We start from the raw sequence: 15,747 nt of genomic DNA, 5'->3' as shown, positions 1-15,747 counted from the left end.
CTGATGTTTTGCAAAATCATTTTCCAAAATAAACATATTTAACTATATAAATAGATTTAGAAAACAATTCGCAAAACGATCGATAAAACTCGATAAAAATGCCGCAGCCGATAAAGATAAACAAGTGCACGCCATAACCAAGCCATAGTGATATATCATGGGATCTTCCCCAACCACATATGCTATTCCGTATCAGTCCAACTGCTTTCCCAGCAATGTGCCAGTAGGTCGAATCGATCACAATCGCAGGTTAGCGACCCAAAGTAGCGAGCATTAGACTTCAACTTCCTAGCAAAGCAAAGAGTACTTAAGGGCACAGGGGTTACCTACTGAACCGGCTCCTCACGCACGGTGCTAGGTAAAAGGGATTAATCCTGCACCTGTAGGTAGTGGTCTCTAACACGTGTCGCACCCAGTGCACACGCTATGGTGAAAATTCAGAAAGCACATAGCAATCCGGAACTAGATATATCGTCATGAGGTTACACCATGCAGGATCAGTCCTCAACGACTGTAAGGCCTATCCGACTCATCTCAGGAATGCCTCATCCTGGCTCTAAAATAGGTCAATCGTCCTGATCTCCTGTGGAATCAGGGCAGCCAATCACTTCGTCGGACATCCCAGATGTCAACGCGATCAGCCTCATCCCGCACATCCCTGATGTCCGGGTCGGTCTATGCCGTGTGAGTAGCAGACTGTACCTGTTGACGATCATTAGTCAATCTCATCGATTAACTAAATCCATATAACTAATTAACATGCATCCACATAAGCATGAGCATAAATGCAAAAATAAGGTTATCTCAAATAGCTAATAATAACCATCACATGTGCTAAATATGAGCATCCACATAAGATAAATGTAAATGAAGTAAAAATGCTGAAAAGGCCACACAAAACTCCTACACTCCTTATGATTCCTATAACCTCTATCAAGCTCAACGACACAAATTATCCCGTGTGGTCTCATTCTGTGATTTATCTTCGTGCACAAGGAAAGTCCGCTTACCTTACGCACAAAAACTTGAGAGCAAGGAGTATGCCCAGTGGTGCCAGCAGGATGCTCATATTTAGACTCTTCTATTCCATAGCATGTAACCGAAGATTACCGAGCATATGCTGTTTCTTGACACAGCCAGAGATGTCTGGCTTCATGCAGAGACACTCTACTTTGGAGAAAATAATCTAGCTCGGATATGTGATACCTACTCAGTGCTCCTCCTTCTGTAGCGTGGTGATGGATTTGTTTTTGAGTATTACCCTTAGTTCGTCCATTTATGCGAGAGTAGCTTGATACGTATCGGCCCTCCTCCACTGACTTGCTGTGTTGGCCAAACAAAAAAGTGATCTCGTGTCATTCAGTTTCTTGATGGCTCAGGGCACAACTTTCTTCCCATTTGCCAGCTGATTGTGGGACTGGATTCTTTACCGTCCCTGGCGGAGGTCTTTTCAAGGGTTCATCATGCTATACGGACAGAGGTCCCTGATGATTCCTCTATTTAGCGGTTTGCCCTTGCCGTTCACACTGGTTATGGTCATGGTGCACATGGGGGTTGAGGTCGAGGCCACCGTGGTCATGGTACTAGCCGAGATTTAGGGGGAGGCCGTGGTGTTGGTGATCCCGTTTCTGTACCCACTGTGGTGTGGAGGGTCACACTGTTGACTTCTGTATGACTTGCTTCTGGAGTTACGCCCCCCAAGTTGCTCATTATGTTTTTGGTACTACTAGAGAGAGCTCCACTACAACCCCTCTACAGCTTGATCCTTTAGACACACTTGTTGTTCTGAGTATGAGGCTTTCTTGAGGTCACAAGATAGAGGAAACCAAGTCACCGCCACAATGGCCATGGAAGGTACATCCTGCTCTCTCAGTCATTCCAGTTCCTGGCTCATTGACTCTGGAGCCTCCCACCATATGACTGGTAACATTAGACTTCTTCGTTCATTTGACCATGCTTCTACATCTACATTTGTTACCTTGGCTAATGGGATGATGTGCTCTATTTCTTGTATAAGGGACACATCCTTTACCTTAACATGTCCCTGTCTTCTGTTCTATGTGTTCCTAGTTTCCCATGTAACTTGCTTTCTGTTAGTCAGCTTACTCGTTAACTTCACTGTTCTGCAACCTTTTTCGCATCTTATTGTACTTTTCAGGATCTATCGACTGGGAGGAGGATTGGTTTGGGTCATGAGGTGGACAGACTCTACTACTTTGATCGTGAGGCTCTTCGTAGTGCCTTGTGTACTTCAGTTGACTCGTTCATATGGCATTGTCGCCTCAGTCACCCTCCACCAGATCAGCTACAACAGTCTTCAGTTATGTCTTCTCCAGTTAGGCCTTTTCAGTATGAGTCATTTCAGTATGGAAAACACCATCGTTTTTCCTTTTCGTCACAGTCTCTGAGTCGGGTCTCGAGTCCCTTTGTGTTGGTCCATTTGGAGGGGTCCCTGTTGAACTCCATCTATATTTGGTTATGGGTACCTTATTGTATTTGTGGACTATTCAAGAATGTCAGGGTTTTATGTAATGAAAGATCGTCCTTAAGTATTTACTCTGTTTTGTTCATTTTTATGCTGAGATTTCTACATGGTATTATGTTTTATTAAATGCTTGCGCACTGCTAATGCTTGTGAATATTTTGCTACTTCTAATGGATTTCACCATTCTTATCTAGTCAGGGATTATTAACTAGTCCTCCTGCGCCCATATCTCTTAGCAAAATGGTGTTGCTGAGAGGAAACTTAGGTATCTTGTTGACATGGCATGCATCCTTCTGTTTAGATACGTGTTCCAAAGACCTATTGGGCCAATGCTACCCTTACATCTTGTTTTCTTGCAAAACGTTTCCCATCGTTCGTCCTATAGAATCATTCGCCTTCTCCATCGTAGTCCTCTGGAAACTCTTTTCCACTACTTCCTCAGGTCTTTGATTGCACTTGCTTTGTTCACAACCTAACTACTTAAATCCTGGCCTAGATAAGCCGGATCCTCGTGCCATCAAGTGTATTTTCCTTGGTTATTCTCAAGCTCAGAAGGGATATTTTTTTTTGAAAAATGACATATTTCATTAATATTCAGATGCCATTCGGGACCAGGAGTCCCAACCTGCAATACAAAATATTAAGATGAATTGACATACCCGAGACCAATTCAAAAGAAACCAAAATAAGTTGTAGAAAATCACAAACTTTTCCTTTCCTCTATTCTATAGTATCTCTTTTTATATCTTTAATAGCATTCTTTCAAAACTTTCACATGTACCTTTTTGAACTGCATATAATTCTGGATCCTCTAAACAAGTACCTCTTGAAACTACAGGTATACTGAAATTTCTGAAAACTACCAAAACTTCAAACTTCTAAAACGAGCAGAATTGCAAACTGAAACTCTAAAACTCCAGGTCTTATGTAAACCTCCAATAAAATATAGCTAAGCTAGAGTATCCAGATAGGGGAACCTAAGTGAAAGAACGATGATCGAAAACTTCTGGATAACGACAAACAAATCACAAAGCTATTAACCGGTAGATATGTAGGGATCTTACCGTCTACAGTTCTACGACCCAAATTTTGAAACTTCAACAGAAGCCATCAGATTAAATCAAAACTTCATTTCCCCCATCAGGCACTATACTGAGGGAGAAGTCCATACCCATCTTCTAACCTAGTTACTTAAATACCTTCTCCAATCTCCTTTTCAATTTCTTTTTCTCTTCTTCTCTTCCTTATCTCTTGCCTCCATTGCAAGAAACATGTCTTTGGTTGCCCCCAAGTCTTCATCGTATTTAATTCCAAATACGTCCCCCATCGATAACAAATCTTTGAATTCTTCTGAGAACAATCCCCGACTCCTTGAACCTTCTGAGCTATCATCAACCTGCTTTGCCTTACCTTTAGAGTCCCCACAAGTCCTCTTGGCCCCCTAGCATGCAGATCTTCAATCCATCCTGAAGTGACCGAGGTATCAGCTACCTCAGGATTCGGGTTGGATCGACTGTTCTCCAGGTCTTTGATAACAGACTTTCTTTCGTCTTCCCAGAGCTGCCGTCGGGTGCGTCTTTCCTTTTCTAGGACTTTGCTGAACATGGGGAGGTCAAGGAGAAGTAAGTGCAATTCCTTATCACTTGTCGATTCAGAATCGAGACTAGTGATGCTGGTAGAGTTTTTCTTTAGCTGGGCCCAACGCTTTTTTAACGGGCTAAGAGAAGTCTCACAAGGGTAGGTGACTCCTTTCTAGCAAGCTTTTCGTTGTAGCGAAGGTCTTTCAAGAGCTCAATGTCTCCGGATTCATACGAAAATTTTTGAGCGGACGAAGAATTTCCACCAAGAGCCGATTCCTTTCCTGACATATCTGGCGAAACGGAGGTGTCGAACTTTTGAAGGAGTTTCTAAGTGTCAACAACCAGTCTCCTCCTATAATCTTCTTGCCTAAAGATGCCTTTAAGTTTTCTTGTAAACACTGAAAGACCACCTCGAGTAGCTAGCACCTGTATTTCCGGGTTAGTACTTCTACGAGGTATGATGCCTTTTCCAGTACGTGGGCGCTTTTCGTTAGGTTTTTTATTTTCACTATTAAATCTAGTTTTTATCTTTAGCGCCTTTTCTCTTTAGCCGAAGTCAGTATACAACTGTCAGTAACATCTTTTCGAGAGGCTTTTCCTTTATCGCCACGGGCTGCTGCATTAATGTTTTCCGTGCCGAACCATTTCCAGACTGACCCCCACTTTCCAAGCACAACAGCTTTCCTACTCTGACATTCTGGGCGAGTTGGTGGCGGAAGGCTTGGGTGATTCAAAATTCAAATCAGGGCCCACCAACGGCTCCCTGGAAGGGTTGCATGTATCGGGATCAGCGTCTGTCACCTTTTCCGGTGAGGCAACCGTCGCCGGCAGCCGGACGCCGGAGATCTGTTTGGTCTATAAAATGTGCAGAATTCTGTCATTTCATGACAGAAACGAACTAGCAATTCTGACAGACTTTAAACTCTCTTCTACACTCCTATCTGATCCCCAAGTATTTCTACATACTGTTTTTCCTTTTATTTACTGTTCTAGATACTGTTCTTCTGCAAAAACAACATCTAGAAATTTCTCTCAGGCTTGAAATTTCGGAAGGGCATTTCAGGTTTGATTCCGCTAGTGCGAGGCGTAATCAAACATTAGTAGGGCTTCCCTACTAGGATTCATTGTATCTTGGAGGCAATTCACGGATCCCCTTTGCACACTACCGGTGGGGGCGAATCTTGTCTTAAGGAAAGTGATATCACGCCTTGAAGCAACAGTTTCTGTTTTCTATCACCAACAATACCCACAAATTCTCTAACAATCTTAAGACAAGATTCCTACTGTTGTTTTAATGGCACTTTATTCGGTTCGTCAAATGACCCAAGACTTTGTCAAACTCGAACGTTTCGACAAAAGAAATTTCAAGCGCTGGCAGAAGAAGTTGCATTTCATTCTGACTTGCTCAAAGTGGCTCGTGTTCTGACAACTCCAAAGCCAGTACCAACTGAGAATGAGACTATGGCGCAGGCTCGTGCAATGATGAAGTGAGAACAAGATGACTACATTTGCAAATGGCACATCCTCAACGCTATGTCAGATACACTGTTCGATATTTATCAAAGCATGGGATCGGCCATCGAGATTTGGAATGCACTGGAAGCGAAGAACGTGGCAGAAGACGCCAATAGTAAGAAATTCACTGTGAGTCGGTTTTTAAATTTTCATATGGTAGATGACAAGTCTGTCATAGGCAACTTGCATGAAATTCAACATATTGTGAGTCAAATTCATTTGCAAGGGATTCTACTTGATGATTCCTTCATAGTCCCTTCAATGATTGACAAACTTCCACCATCTTAGAAAGACTTTAGGAAAAGTCTGAAACACAAGAAAGAGGAAATGTCTCTTGAAGACTTGACTCAATGCCTCAGGATTGAGGAAGAGTCAAGAATCAGAGACAAGAAAGAAGATGAACCTGTATCCTCTAAGATCCATTTGGTGGAAAATATTAAGAATCCGAACCAACAAGGAAAAGGCAATCGGAAGAGAAACAAACACCCTGAAAAGAAGACTAATAAGAATAAGAAAAGGAAGGGTGCTTGTTTCAACTGTGGCAAACCTGGCCATTACAAGAGTGAGTGTCGGCTTCTTAAGGATAAGAAGTCGGGTGCACCAACAGACAAAGATAAGTTTGTGGCCATGATTTATGAGGCAAATGTCCTTGAAGATGGCAATGATTGGTGGATTGACTTTGGTGCGACGAGGCATGTCTGTAAAGACAGGAATCTGTTTTCAACTTATGAAATAGTTGAAGATGGAAGCGTGTTATACATGGGAAATTCGTCGACAACAAAAGTCAAAGGGAAGGGCAAGGTGGAACTTGAGTTCACATCCGGCAAGCGACTTACTCTAACCGATGTCTATCATGTACCAGAAGTTAGAAAGAACTTAGTATCTGGAAGCATTTTTTACAAGAATGGCTTCAAACTTGTATTTGAATTTGACAAGTTCATTCTTTCTATTGGGGGTACTTTTGTTGGGAAGGGATGTATCTATGAAGGGATGTTTAAACTTAATATCAATAAAGTGAATGTCTTTGCTTATGTTTTGGATTCTTCTTTATCTTTATGGCGTAATCGTTTAAGACATGTAAATACTAGGAGAATGAATGATATGGTTAAGTTAGCCTTAATTCCTAAATATGAAAATGACTTAGTAGATAGATGTAAAATATGCATGCAAACCAAGATAATCACTAATGCTCTGTTTGGTTGCTGGGTTTTTTTTGTTCCCAGGATTTATGTGTGTAAAGGTTTAGTGGTCACATAAGCTTTTTCTTGCTGACATCAGCAAAATCTTGTCTTGAAAAGGGTGTTCTCTCTTTCTCTCTCTACCCTCTCTCTCCACTCATCATAATATCTTTCTCTAATTAATGCTTGTCCCCTCTTTTGTCTCCTACCTTTACCCACATAAATCCTAGGAAAAAAAAAAAACCCGGCATCCAAACAGAGCATAAGTCATTTCCTAAAGTAGATAGAACTTCTAATTTGTTAGATTTAATACATAGTGATGTATGTGACATACATAGTGTTCCAACAAAGGGAGGTAAAAAGTACTTTGTTACATTTATTGATGATTATTCTAAGTACTGTTATGTATATCTACTTAGTCATAAAGATGAGGTTTTAGAAAAAATTAATATTTATAAAACAGAAGTCGAAAACCAATGTGAAACAAGCATTAAGTGTCTCAGATCAGATAGAGGTGGTGAATATCACTTTCCTCATTTCTGTGAATCAGCAAGCATTGTTCATGAAACTTCTGCTCCTTATACACCACAACAAAATGGTGTAGCAGAAAGGAAGAATAGGACACTTACTGAAATGATTAATGCTATGCTTATTAATTTTGGTTTAAATAAGAGTTTTTGGGGTGAAGCCTTACTTACGGCTTGTCACATTTTGAATAGGGTACCTAGTAAGGAATCTAATATAACCCTTTATGAATTGTGGAAGAAAAGGAAACCAAACTTAAGTTACCTTAAAGTTTGGGGTTGTAGGGCTATAGTTAAAGTCCCGAAACCTAAATTAAGTAAATTAGGTGAAAAGGGTATTGAGTGTATCTTTTTGGGATATGCTAGTCACAGTAAAGCCTATAGGTTCTTAGTTATAGAATGTAATGATTTCATAGACGTGCATACCATAATTGAGTCTAGAGATGCCATTTTCTATGAAAGTAGGTTCACTTCAATTCCTAAAGAAATTGAACCTATAACTTCTGTGGAACAACCTTTAGATTCACAAACAGAAGTTGGTGAACCTAATGTACAACCTAGTAAAATAAAAAGTTCCAGAGATAGAAGGGATATGAGTTTTGGCCCTGACTTTGTAACCTACCTGGTAGAAGGGACAAGAGAAAAACTCCAAGGTTCTGTCTTGTTAAACTTAAGCATAGAAAGTGACCCTCAAACCTATGAAGAAGCCATAAAGTCACAAGATGCTGCTTTTGGGAAAGAAGCCATTAATGATGAAATGGATTCTATCATGGGTAATAAAACTTGGATTTTGGTTGATCTATCACCTGGGTCTAAACCTATAGGATGGAAATGGATCTTCAAGAAGAAGATCAAAGTAGATGGGACCATAGAAAAGTTTAAGGCAAGGTTAGTTGCCAAAGGGTTTACTCAAAAACCCGGTATTGATTACTTTGACACATATGCACCAGTTGCTAGGATATCTATCATTATAGTGTTGATTGCTCTTGCTTCCATATACAAACTTCACATTCACCAGATGGATGTTAACACCGCATTCTTAAATGACGAACTTGATGAAGAAGTGTATATGGAACAACCTGAAGGATTTATTCTGCCAGGCCAAGAGCATAAAGTATGTAAGCTAATCAAATCTTTGTATGGCCTTAAGCAGGCCCCTAAACAATGGCATGAAAGATTTGATAAAGTCTTAGTGCCAAATGGTTAACGGATACATGAGTCAGATAAATGTGTATACAGTTATTTTAAGGGTGGCAAATGTGTTGTTATTTGTTTATATGTTGATGACATGTTAATTTTTAGTACCGATATTGAAAGCATTCAAAGTACTAAATCATTTCTTTCTCAAAACTTTGATATGAAAGATATGGGTGAAGCTGATGTGATTTTGGGTATTAGAATCATAAGACAGGATAATGGTCTTATTCTAACCCAATCACATTATATTGAGAAAGTTCTAAAAAAGTTTACCATTTTGAATGTTCACCCATTTCAACACCTTTTGACCCAAATATGAAATTGTATTTTAATACTGGTAGGACTATTTCTCAACTAGGGTATGCTAGTGTAATTGGTAGTCTTATGTATGCTATGACTTGTATTAGGCCAGACATAACATTTGCTGTAGGTAAATTTAGTAGGTTTACCAGTAATCCTAGTTTTTCTCATTGGAATGCAGTCTATAGAGTTTTAAAATACTTAAAGAAAACTATAGACTATGGTTTATGTTATAGTGGGTATCCAATTGTAGTAGAAGGATACACTGATGCTAGTTGGATAACTGAGCGTATAGACCATTTATCAACTAGTGGGTGGATTTTCACCCTTGGTAGAGGAGCAGTCTCCTGGGCCTCTAAGAAACAGACATGCATAACAACTTCAACTATGAAAGTAGAGTTTATAGCTCTGGCAGCATGCTGTAAAGAGGCGAAATGACTTCAAAATTTGTTATTGGAAATTCCGTTATGGCCTAAACCAATGCCATCGATTTATGTTCATTGTGATAGTTAGGCCACACTATCAAGGGCATATAATCATGTTTATAATGGTAAGTCGAGACATATAGGACTTAGACATAGTACTATAAGAGAGTTACTTACTAATGGAGTAGTAACTATTGATTATGTAAGATCGAGCCAAAATTTGGTTGATCAATTCACTAAAGCTCTTGTAAGAGATCTGGTGTGTAAAACATCATTAGGATGAGGTTAAAACCATTAACCAATAGTCACCAATGATGGAACCTCAACTCAACACTTGAATAAACATCAAGTCTTGAGTTTAATGAGTCCAAGTACATCATATGGAGTGATTGCAAGCCCTATAATCTGTATTATTTTCCATCCCAAGGTAAAGTGCTTGGTACCTGTAATGTTTAAAAGGAGAAGGCTGAGTATTTAAACTCTTAATAGGCTTATAACATAGTGTTGGAGTGTTTTAGTTGCAGGGGCACTCTTGATAAGCCTACCTATGTGAGTGTGGGAGTGGTGCCGCTTCTTATGAGACCTGGCTAGTCTCTAGAGCGCTCATGAAACCAAGATATAGACACAAGGCCAGTACATGTGTCGGTTTTTTTTGGAATTGCCTAAAGAGGAGAAATCTTGTGTGTGAGACGTGTCCGGTCAACCAAATAGAATAGCTAGTTCAAAGATACATCTACTATGCAATTCTGGTTAACTTTGATGTGTCTAAGTGAATGTTCAAATCGAGAGATAACTTCATCTATGCATAAGATTTCCAAGCTTGATAAGAAAATTTTCTTTGATTTTGAAAATGGTGGGGGATTGTTAGTGATTTTGGATTTTCAAAATCTTATATTTTGCCATGTTTTAATGTCTTTGGAAAATGTTTTCTCAATAGCATTGGGGAAAAAGAAAATGTTTTCTTGGAAAGATTTGCTTTTTACAAAAGGATGTAGAAGTGTAGTTGAAAAGATAGTCCCGTACCGAATGAGAGAAAGGAAAGAGAAGGGCTTATAAAGCATTACACTTCTCTACTACTTGTTTGTTTGCACATTGGGTTGAACCCATGGTTGGACCCGCGGGACGGTGCCACGCACCGTTCGCACACGCACCGTTCGCACACGCGTACGCGCACACGCGCTCGCGGCGTGGGCAATGGGCTATAGGGCTCATAGTGGCGCTTTATTGGCTCTTTTTTAGGCGCACTTTGCACTTCGCACGTACCCAACGTCGCGAGGAGCGATTGGAGCCTTTAATTTTTCCAGATTTGATCTGGACCGATGGATGAAGATGAAGGTGGACCGGTCGGATGGGTGGGCCGAATGGTTTGTAGGCCCATCAAGCCCAGTGCCGAATGGTTCGGTTGGGTTGGGCTTCGACTTGAGCCTAACGGTCGGCCCAGCGGGCCCAGTACTCCAACGGTCAAGGAGTGTGATCAAATGGGTTGTGTCCCTTCCCCCAACGGCCAAGAGCCAAGGGGGTGCGATCCGCACCATAGATAGTTGATCTAACGATGATGGAGTTGGAGAGAGGTTTTTACTCAAACCAACAGTCACCTCTAGGATCGATCAGGACCGTTCAATATCAAATGGATGCGATCTAACGGTCAGATTTCAAACTTCTGGAAAGGTGCCCTGTAGAGGTGTTTTTCACACAGAAAAGACACCAGGTGGTCTATAAAATGTGCAGAATTCTGTCATTTCATGACATAAACGAATTAGCAATTCTGACAGACTTTAAACTCTCTTCTACACTCCTATCTGATCCCCAAGTATTTCTACATACTGTTTTTCCTTTTATTTACTGTTCTAGATACTGTTCTTCTGCAGAAAAAGTATCTTGAAATTTCTTTAAGGCTTGAAATTTCGGAAGGGCATTTCGGGTTTGATTCCGCTAGTGCGAGGCATCATCAAACATTAGTAGGGCTTCCTTACTAGGCTTCATTGTATCTTGGAAGCAATTCGCGGATCCCCTTTGCACATTACTGGTGGGGGCGAATATTGTCTTAAGGAAAGTGATATCACGCCTTGAAGCAACAGTTTCTGTTTTCTATCACCAACAATACCCACAAATTCTCTAACAAATAGTGTCAGGTATAACAGGAAGAGGGGGAGGAACTTGAGAGTGGGGCACAATGTTACTACTTTCAGTGGGTGCAGTAAAGGAGACAGACTCAAAGAAGGTGGCATGGGCGGAAACAAATGAGTGGCGCAATTGAGGGCTATAACATCGAAAACCCTTTTGGGTACGAGAGTACCCCAAAAAGACACATCTCTTCACTCAAGGATCCAATTTATTGAGGCAAGGGGAGAGGTTGTGGACAAAGCAAACACAACCAAAGACCCGAGGAGTGAGGGTAAAGGGATCGCGCTGAGGATGTAAGATGGAGAAAGGAGATTTGCTACCAAGGACAGAGGATAGGGGTGTTCATTATTCGGTTATAACCGAATAACAGAACCGAATTGGTGGCTGGGGTGTGGGGTTTAGGGGCTGGCGAGGGAGTTGGGAGAGGGGGTGGGGGGCGCTGAGAGTTGAGAGGCGAGAGTGGAGGACTGGGAGGCAAGGAGCTAGGGTGGCTGAGAGGTGAGATATTAGAGTGGAGTGTAGGGTTTTGGGTTAAGGCTAGGGTTAGTGGAGGTGAGGGCCAGGGAAGGAGGAAGAGTGTGAAAATGGTGGCCCCTAGGGTATCAAAATGTTAGGGCTTTGATACCATGTTGAGAGAAGAAAGAAGAGGGAGAATGAAAGAAAAGATTTGAGTTAGGGAATAGCTCCCGTTCACTATGTATTTATATAAAGAGGAGAAAGAGTACAAAGACCAAAGTGCCCTTAGGCACATATACACCTTCTAACACATGTCAATATTGCACAGTATTCTCTCTTTATCACTTATGTGTTGAATCCAAGCAGCTCCTCATCTTTTCTGTGTTGAATCCAAGCAGCCATTTATTACAAGATGTTCATCCAAGATCCATCTTCCTTCCCAAACACACTGTTTGGTGGCATGATGATAGCAGCAATGGACTTATGAAATCTTATAGAAATGACCATAGTGATGATCGCCATGCTTTTAATATCCCATTTAGCCAGATGGAAGCAATGAAAAATTGTCCTTTCATTTTTATTTTTTGGCAAGAATATTTTCTCTTGGTTATTGAAATTCATTGCATCAAACTATGCATGCACATAACTTTTTTTTAAAGATTTTTGTAGCACTCTTTTTATGGATTAACAAAGAAATATATTCCTTAATTTGATGCCTGTTAATTATCTGTTCGGTTTTTACTTTCAATGGATTCACTGCATTAGATGTGTTAATGAAGGTTATTTCAGTCATAGATTAACATTATATACCTTTAATTTGAACTTTTTTATGTGTTGCTGTGTTCTTTGTTTCAATCATGGTTTTAAATTTTGGCCGAAATACTGAAATTTCGGATTTCGGTTGGGAATGGCTCCGAAACTACCAGAATCCAAATTTTGGCGAGAATCCAAAATTTCAGGATAATGTAATTGTTTTTCCTGAAATTTACTTTTTTTCCCCTAAATTTCGGTCGAAATTACAGAAATTTCGGTAATTTCAGTATTTGGGCCGAAATTTTAAACCTTGTTTTCAGTGCATTTATCATGTTGGCATTTTAATTGCATCAGATTTGTTAATAAAGGTTATTCATTCACATATTAGCTACAATCCTTGCTAATAGGATACTCGTACTTGCATAACATTTTTATTATATTTCCTTAATACTCTAGGTAGAATATTTTTTTTTTTGCATGATAGAAAAATACTCTAGGTAGAATATTCTTCAAATTCATGGACCAAATTTTAATATTGGAAGAATACTTTTTCTGATGGTGATATGCAGACTCGAGTTGACCTTATCAAGGATATAATCTATGTTAATGGGAACCGCCTCTCCAAGAAGCTGCCTCCGAAGTTATATTTTGCCCTTAATAAGCCAAAAGGGTTTGTTGTCTTTCTCATCACATACTTGCGTTTTAAACTTGTACTCTACTTTGTCTGTTCTTTTTCCTATCAATGGCATTTCCTTAGCTTTGAGCTTTATATATGCTGTGTAGATGGAGCAGTTAATGTCATTGTGAAAGCACAGGTACATTTGCTCGAGTGGGGACAAGGAGTCCAAGTCCGTGATCTCCTTATTTGATGAATATTGGAAGAGTTGGGTATAGCAGCTTACAACCTTAATTTGACAGTTGATTTACGAACTTTATTATTCTTCATGAACATTTAGTTGGTTTACAAACTTCTTCACTATTTATAAATTTAATAACATTTTGAAAAAGTTCCAAGTCATTCTAGCTTATGGTTTATAATTATATATTTGCTTTATAATTCATATTACACCTACCAAAATGGTAACATCATTAAGTTGTACTTTCAGAATAGAATAAATCCTGGATTACCAAAGCCACGGTTATTTACTGTTGGCCGTCTTGATGTTGCCACCATTGGGTTGATTATTGTTACGAATGATGGTATGTATACACAAAATGCACTAATTTCCGACATCAATCTAGTTTTTTGTTTTAAAAATTTTTGACCTTTAGTTCAAGGAGAAGCTCTGATGCCAATTCTATTTCTATCAGGAGATTTTGCTCAAAGACTTGCACATCCTTCGTCTAAACTGTCAAAGGAGTAAGATTCAATCTTTCTGAGTTCCTTATCTCATAAAAACAGCTATTGTTTTGTGATCAGAAAAAAATAATGCGGGAATCAAATATGCTTTGAAGCTCGCAAAGTGTTGGTGTAGATTAGTGGTTCTGGAAATTGTTGCATCCTGCAGTTAACATTGGAGTATATAATCCCGAATGTTCAAAGTTTTGATTGATGACTGCATATTGTACATAGAATCATGATATGATATCCCTATTATAGGATAACCATATTGTTATGGGGTCATCTTCTGCTATTGTCTACTAGTAAAATTATTCTAAATTTTAATTTTCAACATCAGAGATGCATTTTGCAATAGAAAGAAGTCAAATTCTGTTTTCTTCATTTCTAAGACCCAAAATACAACTAGAGTGTTCATTTTTTTTTTTTTAGCGATAGCCAATTTCATTAAAAGGAAGACCGAGATGGTCAAAATACAGGGAAAAAAAGGAACAACGGAAGACAAAAAACGATGGAAAACACAAGAAAATGCTAGGAGCAAGGCATCAAGGAGGTAGAGAATCGTAAAGTGCCAAATCCTCCACAGTAACACCATCTCTGACTAGAGTATCTGCTATCGAATTAGCAGAGACCTACGAATATGCCTTAATAGAAACGATGAGGATCCCATCCAATCGAGCATTTCGTCGAAGAGATGATCAAATCTCTGTAACGCCCAAAACCGCATCGGGTCGCTACGAGGAAAGACAAATAAAAACTACATGAATTTTTCTTCTTCTTTAAAACAATACATGAGATAGTCTAAAGAGAAGAACATAAATGAGCAATCTTATTCCGATTAAAATGAAATCTATTACATCCTTTACCAATCAACTAATAACTGTCCATCAACTGAAATAAAAACGAAATAAAACTCCCACTAATGCTCAAAGGCTAAAAGAACTCAAACTCTTGGATATGACAACATTGTCATTCCCAAAACCTGTGATTGCTCATTCCCCCATCCTAAAGTTATTGTTCAAACTTGTTCATTCGCAAAGGCTCCATCATCGGCATCCACAAGAACTGTGGGACAACTGGGTCACGCAAGCTGCACAAGTTTATAGAAGACTCGTATAATTAAAGAACTATAATGAAATTGTATTACAATAATGATCTAAATATAACAAGCCAGAGAGGCCAATAAAAACGAGGATAGACACATGAGTACCTCAATAGGAGAATGTGAAGAATAACCAAAGGTCACAAGCATAGGCAACAAGAGTATCAATAGAATATGGAATAGAAAACAACGTAACATGCCAAGATATCGAAGGATACAAATATTGGTAACTAAACTAAAATGTTATATCATGTGTAAAAGATGTCTCAATCTAAAGCATGATATGTATATACGAGGCAACATACATCACATACCGTTATGGATCAAGGTCTTTATATATATTTATATACTTTGTGTGTGTGTCTATATATATATATATATATATATATATATATATATATATATATATAAAGAGTACCATACAAAAACATCAAGTATATACATATGGCTTAAAAATAAAAAGATCCTAAACAGTGATGTCTAAAATTCATAAATCATAGGGAAAACGATAGATATGAGCTTAATAAATAAATAGAGAACAAAATTATAATAACAAATTCATTAAAAGAACTGTTATCATTTGAGTCAACCATAACTTGCCTTGATTTTCGTGAGTGTAAGGAACGATGTGAGAAGGCTCTAAGTATTAATCTGAAGGTGCCATGAAATATCACATATTACATGTATTAATTAGTTATCTTAGTCGATTCAAGTTTCTTTAACCTATTGTTTTCTCCCATTAAGTCCTATCCTAAATCGAACTCACTTC

At 39.1% G+C, this 15,747-nt stretch overlaps 1 protein-coding gene across 4 annotated transcripts in view; it reads left to right on the top strand.

Moving 5' to 3' along the window:
* The window catches only part of SVR1 (pseudouridine synthase family protein), an 80,727-nt gene that overhangs the window by 21,684 nt on the left and 43,296 nt on the right, over positions 1 to 15,747 (top strand). For all 4 annotated transcript variants that reach the window (XM_077364681.1, XM_077364682.1, XM_077364683.1 and 1 more), the window contains exons 3-6: positions 13,107 to 13,207; positions 13,353 to 13,425; positions 13,644 to 13,737; positions 13,849 to 13,897. In XM_077364681.1, coding sequence (XP_077220796.1) covers positions 13,107 to 13,207; positions 13,353 to 13,425; positions 13,644 to 13,737; positions 13,849 to 13,897 — 317 coding nt within the window. The remainder of the gene's footprint in view (positions 1 to 13,106; positions 13,208 to 13,352; positions 13,426 to 13,643; positions 13,738 to 13,848; positions 13,898 to 15,747) is intronic.

Source organism: Tasmannia lanceolata, unplaced genomic scaffold, assembly GCF_043159265.1.
Source record: "Tasmannia lanceolata isolate RefF3 unplaced genomic scaffold, GAP_Taslan_0.1 ptg000020l, whole genome shotgun sequence".
In the NCBI taxonomy this organism is placed as follows: Eukaryota; Viridiplantae; Streptophyta; class Magnoliopsida; order Canellales; family Winteraceae; genus Tasmannia; species Tasmannia lanceolata.
Note: the sequence above shows the minus strand (reverse complement) of the source record. Positions and strands in the feature narration are given on the sequence as shown.